Source organism: Tripterygium wilfordii, chromosome 14 (genome assembly GCF_013401445.1).
Source record: "Tripterygium wilfordii isolate XIE 37 chromosome 14, ASM1340144v1, whole genome shotgun sequence".
Classification (NCBI taxonomy): domain Eukaryota; kingdom Viridiplantae; phylum Streptophyta; class Magnoliopsida; order Celastrales; family Celastraceae; genus Tripterygium; species Tripterygium wilfordii.
In genome coordinates, this window is record NC_052245.1 from 3995453 (window position 1) to 4012396 (window position 16944).

Sequence of the window (16944 nt, forward strand, 5' to 3'; positions counted from 1 at the left end):
ACTCTTACCCCATGTAATTTTAGGTGGGGACTATTTGCACTCCCGAGATTCCCATTGACGCCTCATTTTTCAAAACCACCAAACATGCCCTTAACAAACTCATTCACACCCAATTTCTCTCTCTCCTCTCACGCGCATCATCACCGACGACTACTTATTCTGGCCACTGACTTACCGAAAAGCTTCTCTCGACCCTCACGAGCATAACCCAACCAACCTCGCCTGAAACCGTCGCCCGTAGCCTCCGAAATCGTCCTTGGAAGATCACAGCTATCGTGAAGAAAAAGCTCCGATCCGGTTGAATTCGGAGACGAAACGACGAACCACCACCACCGACGAGTTCACCGGCCAGAGACGAACCTGACCCAACCCTTGGGCTGCCGAAACTGACACTGGAATGCCCCATTCACATCCCATTTATCTCTCTGCTCTCACACGCACCATCACCGACCACCACTGCCACTGCTTGGTCTGGCCACCGTTTCTGACCACTAACCTACCGAAAAGCTTCTCTCAACCGTCAAGAGCATAACCCAACCAACCTCGTCTCAAACCGTCCCCTGTAGCCTTTGAAATCGTCCTTGGAAGTTCACGGCCATTGTGAAGAAAAAGCTCCGATCTGGCGACGAAATGACGAACCACCACCACCAATGAGTTCACCGACCAGAGAAGAACCCAACTCAGCTCTTGGCTGGCCGAAACTGACACTAAAATGCCCGATTGGAGTTCACCGGCCAGAGACTCGGGGTGGTTAAGGGCCGCGTTTGGACTTTCGGAGAAATAGAGTGTCAATGGAAATATGAGGAGTGCAAATAGTCCTTATCTAATTTTACCTTGTTCTATTTAATTAAAGAAAAGCAAGTCACTAAAATTTCACACTAAACAGTAAACACACGCGCGCACAGAAAAACCAGAGAAGAAGAGAACCACGAGACAACAGAGGCATAGCGACACAAGAGTGTTGAAACCTCTTCTTTTTTACTGATATAAATCAAACCCTAATTCCCCAAATTAAACACCACTTATTCAGATCCGAATACGCTCTCTATCCCTCCATATACAATATCCGTAGATCTTCATCTCCTTCAATTGAGGGAGATATATATGAATCTCGATAATTTTAGATCCAGATATCAGTGTTGTGAATAAGGAATTGCTGAGGGCGCTCGGTTTCAATTATGGCGTGTATAAAGGGGATAAGCAGATCGGCGTCAGTGGCCATGGCGCCGGACGCACAGTACATGGCTGCTGGGACCATGGCTGGGGCTGTGGATCTTTCTTTCAGCTCGTCCTCGAACCTCGAGATATTTAAGCTTGATTTCCAGTCAGACGATCGTGACCTCCCCGTTGTTGGTGAAACACCCAGTTCCGAGCGCTTCAACCGTCTATCTTGGGGCAAGAACGGATCCGGTTCTGATAGTTTTGCCCTCGGTCTCATTGCTGGCGGTCTTATCGATGGCAGCATTGACATATGGAACCCTCTCTCTCTGATCAGGTATATTGGATTTTATTTTTCTTCCTTCCTTTTGATTTAAAGTCAATCTAATTGATCTAAATGAGTTGAATTACTGGTGGACTGTTGTCTTCTTTTAATGTGTTCGACAGTTCCTTAGATGAAAATGCTAAGAAACGAAATTTTATTGTTATTCTATTGTTTTGTGCGTGCTGTATTGTAATCCCGATTTTGGTAATTAGGTTATTTGGATTGGGTTCCTGTTCATATTTGATAAATTTTCCCATTGATAATTGCCATGGAGTTTCTATGAAATTTGGTGTTACTGAAATTTCGAGTTTGCAAAATTGAAAATGTGGTTGATAAAATTTTGTTTCTTGAGTTTTCTTCGTTAATTGAATTTTCTTCTTCCTGTTTTATGATTATTCAGTTTGTGATATCCAATTTGAGTTTTCTCTGGAAACGTAAGTTTCATTTAAAATTTGATCAATTTTAGTGATGTGAAATAATTGGTTTAAAAGGGGAAACAAGATGGATTGATTGGCTATTTGGCTGGATTTTTTCCTTGATATGATTTGTTTGTATGTCAAAAGAACTTTTTATCTGACAAAAAAGGCCTTTTAGATATTGGTCGAGTAATTGCTGCAGGGAAAAATGGCTTTGACCATTTGAAATTCTCAAGTAAACAAATGGATACAAATTGGGTGCTGGGTGTTTGAATTCGATTCGATTTGTTTTAGGATGCTTGATGAGACTGAGTATTCGGCGAGACAGCTCTTGCGGACTTATGAGGTCTCTCCTGAGTGCATGAATCAAGCATGTATATATTTTTGATGGATTTGAATCGAAAACTTTCTAATGATCTCTATGTGGACAAATCGATTTGAATTGGGTGTGGGAGTTTGAATTGGATTTGATTGGTTTTAGGATGATTGATTAGACTGAGTTTAGGTCGAGAGAATTTGCGAACTTGTGAGCTCTGTCCAGAGTGCATGAATGAGGCAGGCATAAATTTTTGATGGAATGGAGTCAAAAACTATCTAATGATCTATACGTGGGCGTATTTTTTGAATACATGATCTCTTCTTGGACATGCTTAAGTAGCAAGTGTACAAATGCAAAAATTTGTTATTGTTTCTACTGATTGTAACAGTGCCGTTGGTTAATGAAAGTTTTTTCTTCTCAAAAAAAAAAAATTATATTCTTTTTTTTTTATAATGACATATGTGCTACTTTCATTATGCATATATATAATGAAATACGTTCTATTCTGTCATTAGTATTTTGTGTCAATTTATTTATTTTTAATTCAAGTTAGATTTTGTTAGTAGTAGCTTAAAAATTTCCAATTGAAAGGGACACAAGTACTGTTTTTTGGACCCTAGGAAAGATTTAGTCATGTGAGCTTCAACCAAATGCTAACTCTGGAGCTAAGCTTTAATAGGGGTGAAGGGTTTTTTGTTGACAAAAGATACAGGTATCATTTTTTAGGTTTATTTGTCCGATGCTTACTTGATACGAGTAAGAAAAGGTATGAGAGAGGTTCCTCGCCTTTTTACTGATGATTGATGATTGACGTCTTCAGATGTTTCCTTTGTTTGATTTCCATCATTCCCAAAGTTTGGTCATCATTTAAGTTGTCAGTATTCCAGTGGCTTGGATTTGGTATTATGTTTTCTTTTTCTTCAGGAATCAGTATTGTTTGGGTTGTATGGAGGGCAACTACTGTGCGTTGGAGTGATGTTGTTTTTGGGCGATTGATTTGATAATACCAGGTTGGGGAGGAAGAGTAGAATTAGAGTTATGTGAGGCTATTTGTTTGTATAAGTTGGTAACAAAGCATGTTTTCTTCATAGACTTACCAAAAAAAAAGTGTCTTCTTCATAGGCTTGGCTTAATATACTAATTCAGGGTGTTGTGCTCTCTGACAGTGAAAATGAATGCTGAGTGCTTGTAGGGATTTTGCACCTCTTGCACTGAATTTTTCTTGGGATGAGTATTTTCTCTGTGTTGCTAAATGGATTTTAACGTGGTTTCAGAAATTTTCCGTGCTATGTTGTGAGTAAATATATTCTGGATACCATGTGGCTTTTTCCAATTTGATTGTAGCGAAGGAGGATGAAATGGGAGACGAATTGGAATTGTACATATCAATAGGCAATTGGATGCATTGGCTTTAGTAACCTGGTTTCCTATATCAGATTTTGTTCTTTCCTGTTATGGAGTCTCCTATTTCATTATTTGTTCTCTTGGGTAATTTTGAGCTGTCATTTTTTTGATTATGTGATTCGACTACTTAATTTAATGCTATAAGCTATATCTTTGTTTATATAAACATTTGGTTTAGGCTTTTAAGAGGGTTTGATGTTGCAAATTATTATAAATTATCCTCTAGTATCATTTCCTTTTGTTTTTCAATGAGAAATTAATAGAAAATCTTTTGAAATGGTAAAAAGCTATTAGAAATTCCGTGATTAATAGGGTACCGGAGTTTTTCTCAGGCTGGTAGGTATTGTTCGATTTTGAGGGTTCATTACACAGGTTAATCCATGGCTACCTGCGCATCTGCATAGTTTTCTCGTTGGCATTATTTGGTGGAACAGCAACAATTAGTTCCTTGTGTGATTTGAATTTCTTTTTGCAGCTCTGATGCAAGTGAAAGTGCTCTTGTTGGACATCTTTCAAGGCATAACGGGCCTGTAAGTTTTCGCAATTAAATATCGTAATTAATCTGTCCCTTTTTACCTAGTATCCATTGATTAAGTGCTTGTCATGCTTACTTATCTTCCCTGTGAGTTAGGTTCGTGGTCTTGAGTTCAATGCCCTCTCTCCTAACTTGCTTGCATCTGGTGCTGATGATGGTGAAATATGCATATGGGATTTTGCTAGACCTGCAGAGCCTTCTCATTTCCCACCTCTCAAGGTATGAAGCCCCTCTTTTGGTTACTCAATCTCTCTTCTAGTCATGCAATCTAATTCCAGACCGAAGTTGTACTCTTTCAAGATGTCTGTGGTTTGGTACCCGATACCTTTTTTTGTCCCGCAAATTAATTCCTGACGATATTTTGGAGTGTTACTCTGTTGAGGTGTCTATGATTTGGGATTCAGTTTTTAATGAACTTTTGGGCTGTGAATGTGAATGTCTTACTCTAGTTGTAAGCTATCTTCCTTTCTCATGATGGTTTGCCCTTGTTACTGGCAAATCTGCTGGGGCATCTGATACTATTTTTGAGTACTAATTGCAGGGTAGCGGTTCTGCTGCACAAGGTGAAATATCATTTCTTTCTTGGAACAGCAAGGTTCAGCATATATTAGCATCCACTTCATACAATGGAACAATCGGTGCGGAAGAAATTTGACTTTTAACTTACCATACAATATGTGCTATTTTTGTATTGCTTATGCTAAAGTTGGATGTTGTTTGTGTTATTTATTTGCAGTGGTTTGGGATCTAAAGAAGCAAAAACCAGCAATAAGGCAAGCTCCTTGCATTTCTTTTTTTTGAATGTAAATTTTTTTTAGAAAAGGGCAACAAGGGGGCGCCAGCATTTACAAAGAAAAGGACAAGGAATCCATGATCTCTAGTTACACATTTCTATTTGCAGGAAGCTTCCCCTTTACACAACCTAGGAGTTTGTACTTTGTACCCAAATACTCTATATTTCTTTGCATCCAAATATTTTACCAAATTAGGGCATCTAGCTGACAATGACTTTATGACTTTTTTGAAGTGCTATTAAATCTAGCTACCTGCTCCTGCGTCACTACCTCTATCTCTTGCTCCCCGAACTGGCCAGTCACAATACAAATGAATGTGACTTGCCGATTCTCCCCATTTTTACGAAGAGGGCTTTCTATTCATGATAAGGCCCCTTAATTCTCAAGTTATAAATTGTGAGGATTCTCTCCCATATGCTTCTGTACAAAGAAAGATTTTGATGAAAGCCATTTGTTTCCTACTTCTAACTAAAAGATTAATCCTCCCTTATAACAATAAGCTCCTTGTTCTTATTGTGCGGCTTTTTTGGATTGTCCAATGTTATATTTGGCTTTGTCCTACTCACAAGCTGACATGGGATGTGCCAATTGGCAGTTTTGCAGATCCTGCGAGAAGACGGTGCTCGGTTTTACAGTGGAATCCTGATGTTGCTACTCAGCTTGTTGTGGCATCAGATGAAGATTCTTCTCCTGCCTTGAGGGTAATTATTATGCAGATATGATAGTGTGCTTAAAATTTGAAATCTGATTACTCATATTGTTTTATGCACGTAGCTTTGGGATATGCGGAACATAATTACACCCGTTAAAGAGTACGTGGGGCACACCAGAGGTATTGAGCAGGATGATGCTTCCTTTCAATTTTGTATTTGATTTCTAGTTTTCCTGTTTATGCTTGTACTTATTACCCATTGGCATTAGAGTGAAGTATATCAAATGCTTTCCACCTTTGTATCAAATTTTCTCAAATTGTGGTAGAACAATTTATGAAATCTGTATGTGTATATGTGGACACACATATTTTGAATTTTTTATGCTTCATTGACGATAATGCGGCCAGTTTGTTTCAATCTGAAATTCATAGGCTCCTTAAAGAGTCAATCCCTCTGAAATTGTTTCTTTTTTCTTGAATATCTAATAACATATCTTGTCCAAATTTGAAATTTCAAGTTTTCATGGTTAAATTGATGCACCAATATTACATTATACATCCTTCCATTTACACGCTATGAATTTTGAAGGCTTTTTTTATTTATTTATGTGTCGAAGGTGCATATATACTCTATATTTCCTCCTTCAAAAAATATATATTCTATATTTTCACGTATTGCTCTCCCACTCAATCTTAAATCTGAAATTTTATTTCTGTTACATGCTTATGTGTTAAATATTTGTTCATCTGACGTTTACCTTGCATACATGCTCATGTGAAAAATACATGTAGTTTTTGAAATGATACCAAGGGGTGGTGTGTCACTCATATTACATCAATTAAGAGATATAAATTTTGTTTGTATGCCCTTTAGTACCCTTTTGCTTAGGACTTTGATCTTCCCTAAGCAAGAGGGGAAGTAATAATATGTCTTTGAAACTATGATACTTCTATGCTCTTAAAAGGATTATTTTAACGGGACATGCTCAGTGATTTTGACTTGTTACTATTGACTCCATGTCTTATATTAGGTGTGATTGCTATGTCATGGTGTCCCAATGACAGTTCGTATCTACTAACTTGTGCCAAGGATAATCGAACTATTTGCTGGGACACAGTTAGTGGAGAGGTAGGACAATTTCTGATTGGGTTTATGCCTTTGTTGCCATGTGTTTTGTGTTCAGATTAATTGTTTTCTTTTGTTTTTTGTTCTTTTTTTCTTTTGCTGGTTCTGATTGTTTGCTTGATCACTGCTCTTTCTTTTAATAACATTAGTCTGTTTCCAATTTTGGGGCCAGATTGTCTGTGAATTGCCAGCTGGCACAAACTGGAACTTTGATGTACACTGGTACTCGAAGATACCTGGAGTCATATCAGCTTCTTCATTTGATGGGAAAATTGGGCTTTACAATATTGAGGTATGTCCTTGTTTATCAATATACATCACATGAAGAATTTGTTTTGTTGGAGGTGATGGAAATGCTACTATGGGTGATTAAATGTTGGACATCATTTTAGTTTGTTATATAGCTTGTTTTGGCTGAAACATTACACAGTGTTTTTAAGACCTTCCACTGACACTTTAGGTGGGATGTAGCATGCACATGATGATAGATTTGTATTGCAACTGCTATTCAGATACACTCGTCAGATGTCTGTTCTTTTGTGATAAACTAAGCATTCTACTACTGAAAGTGGAGCTTTTATTATTTGTTGATGTCTAGTTATTGCATGCAACTCGTATCCTCATCATGGATGTGCAATCAACCACTGTCGATGTTGTTAACTTTCTAATGACTGGACTGTAAAAAAACCGAAAGGTACAGAGTGATTCTGCAGCGAGTAGCAGTTTCGCTTGCATGCCATGCATTGCTAGGTTTAGTAACATTAAATTTGATGCTGTATTGGATGTTATGCACAGAGAAGATGCATATTTTTCATATAAGAGAGGTGTGTGTGTATTTGCACTACAAATATTTAATAATTTTATTTTATAAATCTCTCTGGAGAAGGCTTTGAGTGTGGTTTGTCAAATATATTGGGAATAACTTTTTTTTTCCCCTTTCACGGACTCCTTGTCTTGTTTTTTCAGGGTTGCAGTCGGTATGGTGCGGGAGAAAGTGATTTTGGTGGAGGTAATGTGCTTAGTAAATCAATATATTCAGTTCATATTCTAGCGTGGAACAATGTGCTTTATCTTTTAGCCTTTATTTGCATTTGATGAAGTTACGGTGTCATGTCAAGCCAGTATACTACAATTGAAGTAGAGTACAATCAACTGGGATCAAGCCTTTTTAGCCTAAGAAGAGTGATAAGTTAGTCCCATCTTATCTTTCTAATTGAAATTCAAATTTTGCCATTTGGTCACAAACAGTTTCACTGTTTTGTTTTCCCTTAAAAAGGAAATTTTGTGCGACTGCATGTGTGTGTTCATCTGTGTCAATGGTGGGCTTGACTGACATGTTTCTCATTTTAAATTTTATGTGAACTACTTGAAATGATGGAAGATGCTATTTTTGATATGAGTGTATCATCTAAAATTAGAGGAAAACGATATTGCAAAGGTTGCATTGAAACTTTGAGAATAGAATCATTCATGACAAATAATTGTTGGTGTTCTCTGTCTTAAAATTCTTCTAGTGCCTTGGCATTTATGTATTGTAATTGCTCATATCACTGGTAAGATTTAGTTCTTGATCACTTGTCTTTCCCCTTTTATGCAGTATCACTGAGAGCTCCAAGATGGTATAAACGTCCAGTGGGGGCATCTTTTGGCTTTGGTGGAAAGCTCGTCTCTTTTCGCCCTCGGCTTCCTGCTGGAAATGGTTCAGATGTATGTATGATTTATTTTTAGATGCATCAATTTATCCAATTTTATAATTATCTTTATTTTTCCCGAGTAATTGTACTTAGACTTTGTCTCTATCAGGTTTTCGTGCATAGCATAGTTATGGAAGACAGTTGGGTGACCCGCTCATCTGAATTTGAAGCTGCAATACAAAATGGGGAGAGGTCTTCTCTTAGAGTTTTATGTGATAAAAAATCTCAAGAGTCCGAGTATGTCATCTTTTTCTAAGAGCTTTTGTATTGTTTCTCTTTTTTTAATTTTAAGTTGATTGGTTAGTTGCCGTTATCATTTATATGGATTCTGTACAGATCAGCTGAAGACCGAGAAACTTGGGGCTTCTTGAAGGTTATGTTTGAAGAAGATGGGACAGCAAGGACAAAACTGCTCGACCACCTTGGGTTTAGCATGCCTACTGAAGAGAGAGAGACTTTACAGGATAATCTCTTACAGGAGGTTAATGCCATTCAACTTGAAGATTCAGTGGAAGAAAAACCAGGACAAGAGAGCAATAAAGAGGCAACCATATTTGCTGATAATGGGGAAGATTTCTTTAACAACCTTCCGAGTCCTAAAGCTGAAACACCTCTGTCAACCTCTGAGAATAACTTTGTAGTTGGGAGTTCTGTCTCGAGTGGCGAAGAAACACCACCAGAACCAGATGGTCTGGAGGAGAGTACTGACCCAGCATTTGATGATGCTGTTCAACGTGCTTTGGTTGTGGGAGATTATAAGGGGGCAGTTGCTCAGTGCATTGGTGCAAATAAAATGGCTGATGCTTTAGTTATTGCTCATATCGGTGGTGCATCTTTGTGGGAGACCACTCGTGATCAATACCTTAAGATATGCCATTCACCTTACCTAAAGGTAGCTTACCTTTCATCTCTTTGTTCCCTCGTCCCCCTCTCTTTCCTCCTGAGTTAATTCATTTGAGGTGATTCGCATTTTTAGTTTTATTCAAAGATACAGATTAATGTAATTAAGAGGATACATTCTTCTTCTTGTTCTGACACATTGAATGTTAGCCATGTACTTTTGAGGATTTTGTTGTTACATAGGGCATTTACTCTTTCAGGTTGTTGCTGCAATAAAGAACAATGATCTCATGAGCCTTGTAAACACCAGGCCCCTGAAATTCTGGAAAGAGACTCTTGCGCTACTTTGTTCAGTAAGTTTTAGAACTTTGAAGAAGAAAATATTAATAATGTTATATTTTGGCATGAACACTGCTATATAGCAATGATGCTTATAATTTTTGTTTGTAAAAAGATCCATTTGAACGTTCCTTCATTCAAATTGGTGAAAGACTGCTTCTGTAGAAAGGATTCATTATGTGCTTACGCATTTCAAATTTCCAATATAATAATTATATTTTTTTTTCTCATACATCGTAACTAATAGCAATCATCCCACTATAGTCACAGAAACATAGATTGCTCGCTTGATTTTGTTCCCCACCCACCACTTGAGTCAGTTGCATAAGAAGCTGGAAAATTTCTTGGATTTTATGAAATTAAGCTGTATTGCAACGAACGAAAGGGTATAAGGTATCGGTGTTCCTGTATTCGAGAGCTATTACAGATTTATGTCTCTTTGACATGGATTTTACCATGAACGCTATGATAACTAGCCGATAACTCGTGCAATGCTTGCGAAGTATTTAAACTAATAAATTCATATTCTTCTTTTCCCCCCTTCAAAATATATACAAACCATTAATTTTGTAGGTAATTTTTTTATGTCGCTCATGGTAAAACAGGGAAAGATTCTCTTTGACATGGATTTAGCATGGACCCTATGATAATGATGAAACAAGCTATTGCTGAGCCAAGTATTACCATAATCATGAAAAAAAGATTGTACAATCATATATAGTCTGACTTGGAGGCTTATAATATTGATTTAGAAATCTATGCATCTAATTTATTTTGTTTTGGATGATAACTAGTTCGCTCAGGGAGAGGAATGGACTGTGTTGTGCGACACACTTGCTTCAAAACTAATGGCTGTGGGCAACACCCTAGCAGCTACTCTCTGTTATATTTGTGCTGGAAATATTGATAAAACAGTGGAAATCTGGTCAAAAAGCCTGACTACTGAGCAGGAAGGAAAATCCGATGTTGACCTTCTTCAGGTAAGTCTGCAACTCTTAGAATTATATCTAATTGTCTTTTGCTAGAAACTTGATACGTGTCACTCATCTTGCCAGGATTTGATGGAAAAAACTATTGTCCTTGCTTTGGCATCAGGGCAGAAGCGATTTAGTGCATCTTTGTGCAAACTTGTTGAGAAATATGCTGAAATTTTAGCAAGCCAGGGACTTTTAACGACAGCAATGAAGTACTTGAAACTTTTGGGTTCTGATGAATTGTCACCTGAACTCGTGATCTTAAGAGATTGTATTGCTCTTTCTGCTGAACCTCGTAAGTATTTCTGAATATAATTGTTCTCAAAGTTACAAGAGGTGGTGGTTCATTGGCTAACTGCTCATTATGGAGTCTTGCGCTCTTTTTTTCCATTATGATCATTATCATTATCATTATCATGGTAATTATTGTTATTGTTGTTTTTTGCTGTAGTAAATCGTAATTGTCTATTGCTGCTGTATGAATTTTATCGTGATTTTTGTTCAGTTGTTTGGCATAAAAACAAATTTGAAGCCCTTTGATGTCGTAGGTCCATAACGATACAAAGTTTTCATGGATTCTTTTTCCAATAACAAGAACCATGAGCAAAGAACTGGGTTTTAAATTTAATTGTACAATTATGAATTTTTTATTCCATTGGTAGCCACAGTGCAGCATTAAAGTGATCATCCACTTAATTGATACAATTTGTTCAAGGGAACACTTGAGTTTAAATATTTCTTAATAACAAGAAGACACGGCACTTTTTAAATTGGTTCGAGGAACACAATTTTGATGACTGAAAGGTGATTGGTCAGTTATCAGGCAAAAGTTGATAGACCTTTGCTTGCAGTTTGTTATGTTTTTCTATCCGGCAGTGTCCCATGATCTCAGAAATCTGCTGAAATTGCTTCAGTTACATAGTAACCAATCAACCATCATCCTATAAAGGCTCCATTTTGTATTGAGTAACAATATGACGAGAGTAACTTTATGGTGATGATAATTTTTTATATTATTGCCTGATATTACATTTGATATCAAGTCTTCTTACTTTTCCAATAAATACTTCCCAATACCTCTTATATTGAGATAAAAAGTTATATTAGTCGTTTGCCACAAGTACCCTAATTGGGGTTCTCCGGGTGGTTCAGTTTTATCCATGCTTTTGTGGTTCATATTTTAGTGTATCTTCAGTTATGGACTTTTGTGAGTTCTATATACTGTTGCTGGTTCCTCCTTCAGAAAACAAATAGGTGAACTCTATCCGTGAGACATGTCATTTGTTTCTTTCCATATTATCCAACAATTTGAAAGTTGAAGGATTCTGTTCACCTTAAGTTCTCTTTGATATTAAATGAACTGGAATTAGATTTATTATTGCTTGGTCTCAGGTTCTTTATTACTGTTATTGTTTTTGTTGCCAGCAAAATTATCACCTACTGAAGATTTCTGTTTCTTGTTGTGCCAGAGAAAGAAGCTAAAGCTACGGGTTTTGAAAACTCTCAACTGCAGACTGGTTCACTATACAGTGCCGATCAATCAAATCGTGGCAGCATTGAGGCAACTCAGCACTATTATCAGGTGTTATTTCTAGCATCTTCCTCTAATGTGATGTATTTTTTGTTAATTTCTTTATAATTGTTGATTTTGCTTCCTTACTGTGATGTACACGTCTATAATGTCTATGCTTTATTCATTAGGAGACAGTCCCTTCGCAGTTGCAGCAGACAATTCCTGGCAGTCCATATACTGGAAATTACCAGCCAACATATGATTCGTCATATGGAAGGGCATATGGTGCTGCTCCACCATATCAACCTGCTCCACAGCCTCAGATATTCCGTCCATCACAGGCACCTCAGGTTCCCCAGGTATTAATTCTTATTGGTTTATTTTTCATTTAGTGCATCTAATTTTGTTTACTTTCCCAATAACATATACAGAATTTGATACTTGTCATGAAATGCTTATAATATGCCTCCTTGTTATTCGTTTTTATGCAGGCAAATTTTGCTCCCCCTTCTGTTACCTCTCATCAGCCTACTGTACGGACATTTGTTCCTTCAACCCCTCAAATGCTGAGAAATGCAGAGCAATACCAACAGCCATCATTGGGTTCTCAGTTATATCCTGTATGTATCGGATTTTCCCAATTTTAGCGTGGGTGTTTTTGTGATCTAGTACTAAATTGTACCTTGGCATGCGTGTTTAAGGGGACTGTCAGCCCTGCTTATCCTGTACAACCCGGGCCTGGTTCACATGGTCCTGTTACATCCCAAGGCCCAGTTCCTATCAATCAAATGCCACCAGTGGCTCCTGCACCTAGGCCTTTGGGATTTATGCCAGTGACCAATGCAGGTGTTGGCGAAAGACCTGGAATGGGTCCAGGTCCAATGCAATCCCCCAGTCCTACTCAGACTGCCTCTGTACAGCCAGCTGTGACACCTGCGGCTCCACCACCTACAGTACAGACGGTTGATACGTCAAAAGTTCCTGGTAAGTAGCAATCACTGGATTTTTTTTCCCCTGCATTTCTATGCGGCTTGCCTTGATGAGCTCGTTAGTAGACTGGAACAGCAGTTTGTTGGAGTTCCTTTGGATGTTTGGTTGGAGAAATTAGGTAATGTAGCGTACAGCATTGATAATGTGCCTAATATAATGGTCTGACACTTCAAACTGAAGCTGGTCACTTAATGTAAACCTTAATATGTCGATTATGAAAGACTCACTGACCAATATGTTACAGCACAAATAAAATTTGTGTGCCTATTGAAGGAATTCAGATCTCGGTGTCACTTTCTTCTTAATAATTGAATTTTTTTAAGTTCATAAAATTTTTAACCGATACACTCTATATATATACGCTGAATGTCTTGTGCGTAATCCATGCCTTGATCGATTTGTTATACTAATTTCTTGCTAACAAGTTAAGGTTCTTTATGCCTTATGGGTCGTTTTTTCCAGCTCTACAAAAGCCTGTTATCAGCACACTGACAAGACTTTTCAATGAGACATCGGAAGCACTGGGAGGCTCAAGAGCAAATCCTGCTAAGAAGCGTGAAATAGAAGACAATTCTAGGAAAATAGGTGCCTTGTTTGCGAAACTCAACAGTGGTGACATCTCTACAAATGCCGCTGATAAGCTGGTGCAGCTGTGCCAGGCATTGGACAATAATGATTTTGGTACAGCCTTACAAATCCAGGTATTTTTTTCAGAGTTCAAATTGTTCTAGAATTAAAAAATTTAGCGACATATATCTTGTGTTTGAACAATAAGTTGTTCTGAATGCAAGGGGAAATTAAAAAAATAAAAAATAAAAACTTGAAATGTTCTCTCTATTCCCTGCATGTAACAGGTGCTTCTTACCACCAGTGAGTGGGATGAATGCAACTTCTGGCTAGCGACACTCAAGCGGATGATCAAGACAAGGCAGAATGTTAGATAAAATTTCCAAAGGCACATACTCGAGCACAATTCAGACGTATTTTTTTGGTTCCCCGCTTGGAGAAGTCCTTTTGGTGGCACTGGTCGTTCCTCAATTCAATGTACACAAGAATGACATCATAAACTTCTGTATGATCTGGGTTTCACCACTCTTTACTCCGCTCCTTCAAAATCTTGACCGACTTTTCACATTAGTGCTTCTTTCCAGAAGTAGTTAGTGAGAATAGTTTTCAAAAACATTCTTTTGGCTCCTTTTACATCTTTGTTTGTAGTGTTTGAGAAGTAGCTTTTGTTTTCCTTTCAAGTCATAAATGGTCCACCTTAAGTTTTTGTTCAAAGTTGGAGCTTCTTTTAGCAAATAGATGTCTTGACTCGATTGATTTCAGTTGTACTAAACTTTTTTTTTTCTTTCTTCATGTTATGATTAAGTTGAATATTTAAGCAAATGAGAGCGATTTAGCCTAACATTATTTGTTTTGAATCCTTTTTAGCCCTCTAAATTGCGTTTGCCATTTGTTTTCTTTTTCTCTATAATAACTTGTAATTTTAGCATCACCACCAGATACCATTCCGGGCCATGTTGGTACAGAAAATGACATGAACAGGAGCTTTTAAGTTCCAATGCTTGGTTTAAAGAGTAGTGTATTAGTCGTTATTGTTTGATGACTTTGTGAAAGAAAGAATGATGGTGGGTGGGACGTCTTCAAGTAGCTTTCATGCTATTATTTAAACAAAGTATTCTCTTTTTTCTTTCTACTGATATTCAGGTCTTGTGAAGATGCTTTTTCTTTTTTTTTTTCCTTCATGTTTTTTTGACACTTCTGCTGAATTTGAACTCAGATATGATATAACAGAATGATCTTGGAGAATTGACTGGGCTCTCTATTCTATTTCTTTTAGGTCGAAGTGGCCGCACTCTTTGTGAGCTGCATTGCATTGTCCATGTGTGTGGATATTTTTTGTTAGGATTGTATCACGTATGTTCTCCAGTAGTTTGGTCTAGGAATTGATGTTGGGGAACTGTTAAAAGTTGATGAAGGGTTTTGCCCCTGCACATTACACTTATTTAAAAAGGAAATTATCATGTACATTGATCTTGATATTTGATGGCATAAATTCCCCTCCCCCCTATTCGATTTTATAATACGAATTCCAAAATGACTCTGAATAACAATCCAAATTCTAAAGTCAATAAAAAAATTTGCACACCAATCCATTATGTCATAACCTAATAAGAGAGACACATAACCGTAAGTCCAGGATTCCCATCAATACAAAACTCAAAATTGAAAATGACAGCATTCAGGTAACAGGGTCTGAGATGACTTAGACGAGAGAATCAGAGAAGTTAACCACTTAGGGCCTTAATCTGTACATACATTTGAGCTTGGGCTTTGGACAATTAGGATTTAGGGTTGTGTATGTGTATGGGAATGGCCTATGGGCTGTATTTGTGTATGTATTAATGTATATATATAAGTGTATTTTTTTGCTTGCTAATATATAATTGTAGAAATATATATTCTTTTAGAAAAGTCTGCTCTGGGCTGCCCCTCCCTCCGCCCTTGGTTGGGGCAGTCCGCTGGTGGACTATATTTTTGTATCCTTTTTATTTCCTAATCAATGAACCTCTATTTATTGGGAAAAAACAGTGTGTTGGGGGGGGACAAAGGTTGATTCTCTCTATTTACTGCCAAAAACAAAGAAACAAAGTGGGTGAGTGGGGGGGACAAAATGTGATTTAAAGAATCAATCATGGAGAATAAAAAGGAGGAATTTGTAATGAAAGTCTGTTTATTAGGGTTGACCCAATTGTTCAAAAGACCAAAACATATAATGACAAAAAAGAACATCTTTCTTTAGAGTTTAGAGAATGAGTTGTTCTTCACTTTTCCCCCACAATTTCCTTCTCCATCCCTTTTTTTTCTCCCAAAAGTGGCACTTCTTTTTTCTTTCCCTTATTCTGTTTGACACAAATCACAATAAAGTCAAATTTTTTTAAAAAAAATCCAAAGAGAATATCTGTATGAGATTGCTCTCACAATAGCAGAAGCCAATGAGAAGAGAAATAAGTGAGCTGTAAGGCCAGCCAGCAAGCCTTGATGTATGGAGAGGAATATTTATGTGTTATCCAATATTTCCAATGTAGTGTTAAACAGCTAAAGACAAAGTCGCTTCTCTCATATTTGTCTTGTCTATAGACTCTACACTTGAATAACTACAACACAAAGCAAGAAAGAAAGAAAGAAAGAAGCAGACCAACTTCAATTCAATTGGTATTGGATTCTCTTCTGTGTAGTCATTTTCTTGGACAACTCACAAAAATTTGTCCACTTTTTTTGATTGAAGGGAACCCTTTTACCTGTAATTGCGGTGCCAAAATGGTCCTCCACCACACTTACCAGATCAACCACACAAATGCATATAGGCTTGGATTGAGTTGGCCAAGGATGAATACTTCCAACTAAATTATAAGTAAAGAAGGAAAGTAATTTCTTTTCTTTTTTTTTCCAGTTGAAGTGAAGATTAGGACAATAATTAGTGCATGTTTCTTAACTTTCTCGTAGCTGTGAGCTGTCCTAAAATGAGACCAACCATATCTCAGTTTGGTACTTTACACATACATGATTTTATGAACACAGGTCGGTGGGATCAGGGAGACGGCTTTAGGTCTCAATTACGTCACTCTTACTTGTTGATGACAGAAAAATCATAACAAGGTTTACTTCATTATAACAACTAACTAACAACAACCATATTTTGCTAACAAACACAGTTTGAATTGACAGAAAATCTAGATAGTTTGGTATGTTAATGATGCTCTAATAACTACATCACATGCACATCACAACATAAGTTTTCACACGACTTGCGAGCATGTAGTCTAATGGTAGATTTGGAGAGGTGCAATCTAAAGGTTGC

General features: G+C 37.3%; 1 protein-coding gene across 3 annotated transcripts; it reads left to right on the top strand.

Annotated features, from left to right (window-relative positions):
- The first annotated feature begins 887 nt into the window (after nt 1-887).
- On the top strand, nt 888-14503 carry LOC120014967 (protein transport protein SEC31 homolog B-like). Of its 3 annotated transcripts, none has more exons than XM_038867120.1 (22): nt 888-1495; nt 4098-4152; nt 4254-4376; nt 4699-4795; nt 4894-4930; nt 5547-5652; nt 5726-5783; nt 6635-6732; nt 6902-7021; nt 7696-7738; nt 8327-8436; nt 8533-8660; nt 8760-9315; nt 9524-9616; nt 10397-10582; nt 10658-10871; nt 12046-12158; nt 12278-12448; nt 12581-12709; nt 12794-13073; nt 13542-13780; nt 13934-14503. In XM_038867120.1, exons 1-22 carry the CDS (start codon nt 1179-1181, stop codon nt 14021-14023), a joined length of 3363 nt encoding a protein of 1120 aa, XP_038723048.1. In that variant the 5' UTR covers nt 888-1178; the 3' UTR covers nt 14024-14503. The 3 variants fall into 3 exon arrangements, with proteins under 3 accessions (XP_038723048.1, XP_038723049.1, XP_038723047.1); XM_038867121.1 differs by having other exon boundaries at nt 12278-12439; nt 12791-13073; XM_038867119.1 differs by having other exon boundaries at nt 889-1495; nt 12791-13073.
- The last annotated feature ends 2441 nt before the right edge of the window (nt 14504-16944 follow it).

Bases quoted from the DNA above. Each gene is read 5' to 3' on its own strand.
- LOC120014967 (XM_038867119.1), top strand. From the start codon at position 1,179: ATGGCGTGTATAAAGGGGATAAGCAGATCGGCGTCAGTGGCCATGGCG. The intron at 9,617-10,396 runs GTAAGTTTTAGA...GATGATAACTAG, and splicing joins CTCTTGCGCTACTTTGTTCA to TTCGCTCAGGGAGAGGAATG. The intron at 13,781-13,933 runs GTATTTTTTTCA...TGCATGTAACAG, and splicing joins GTACAGCCTTACAAATCCAG to GTGCTTCTTACCACCAGTGA.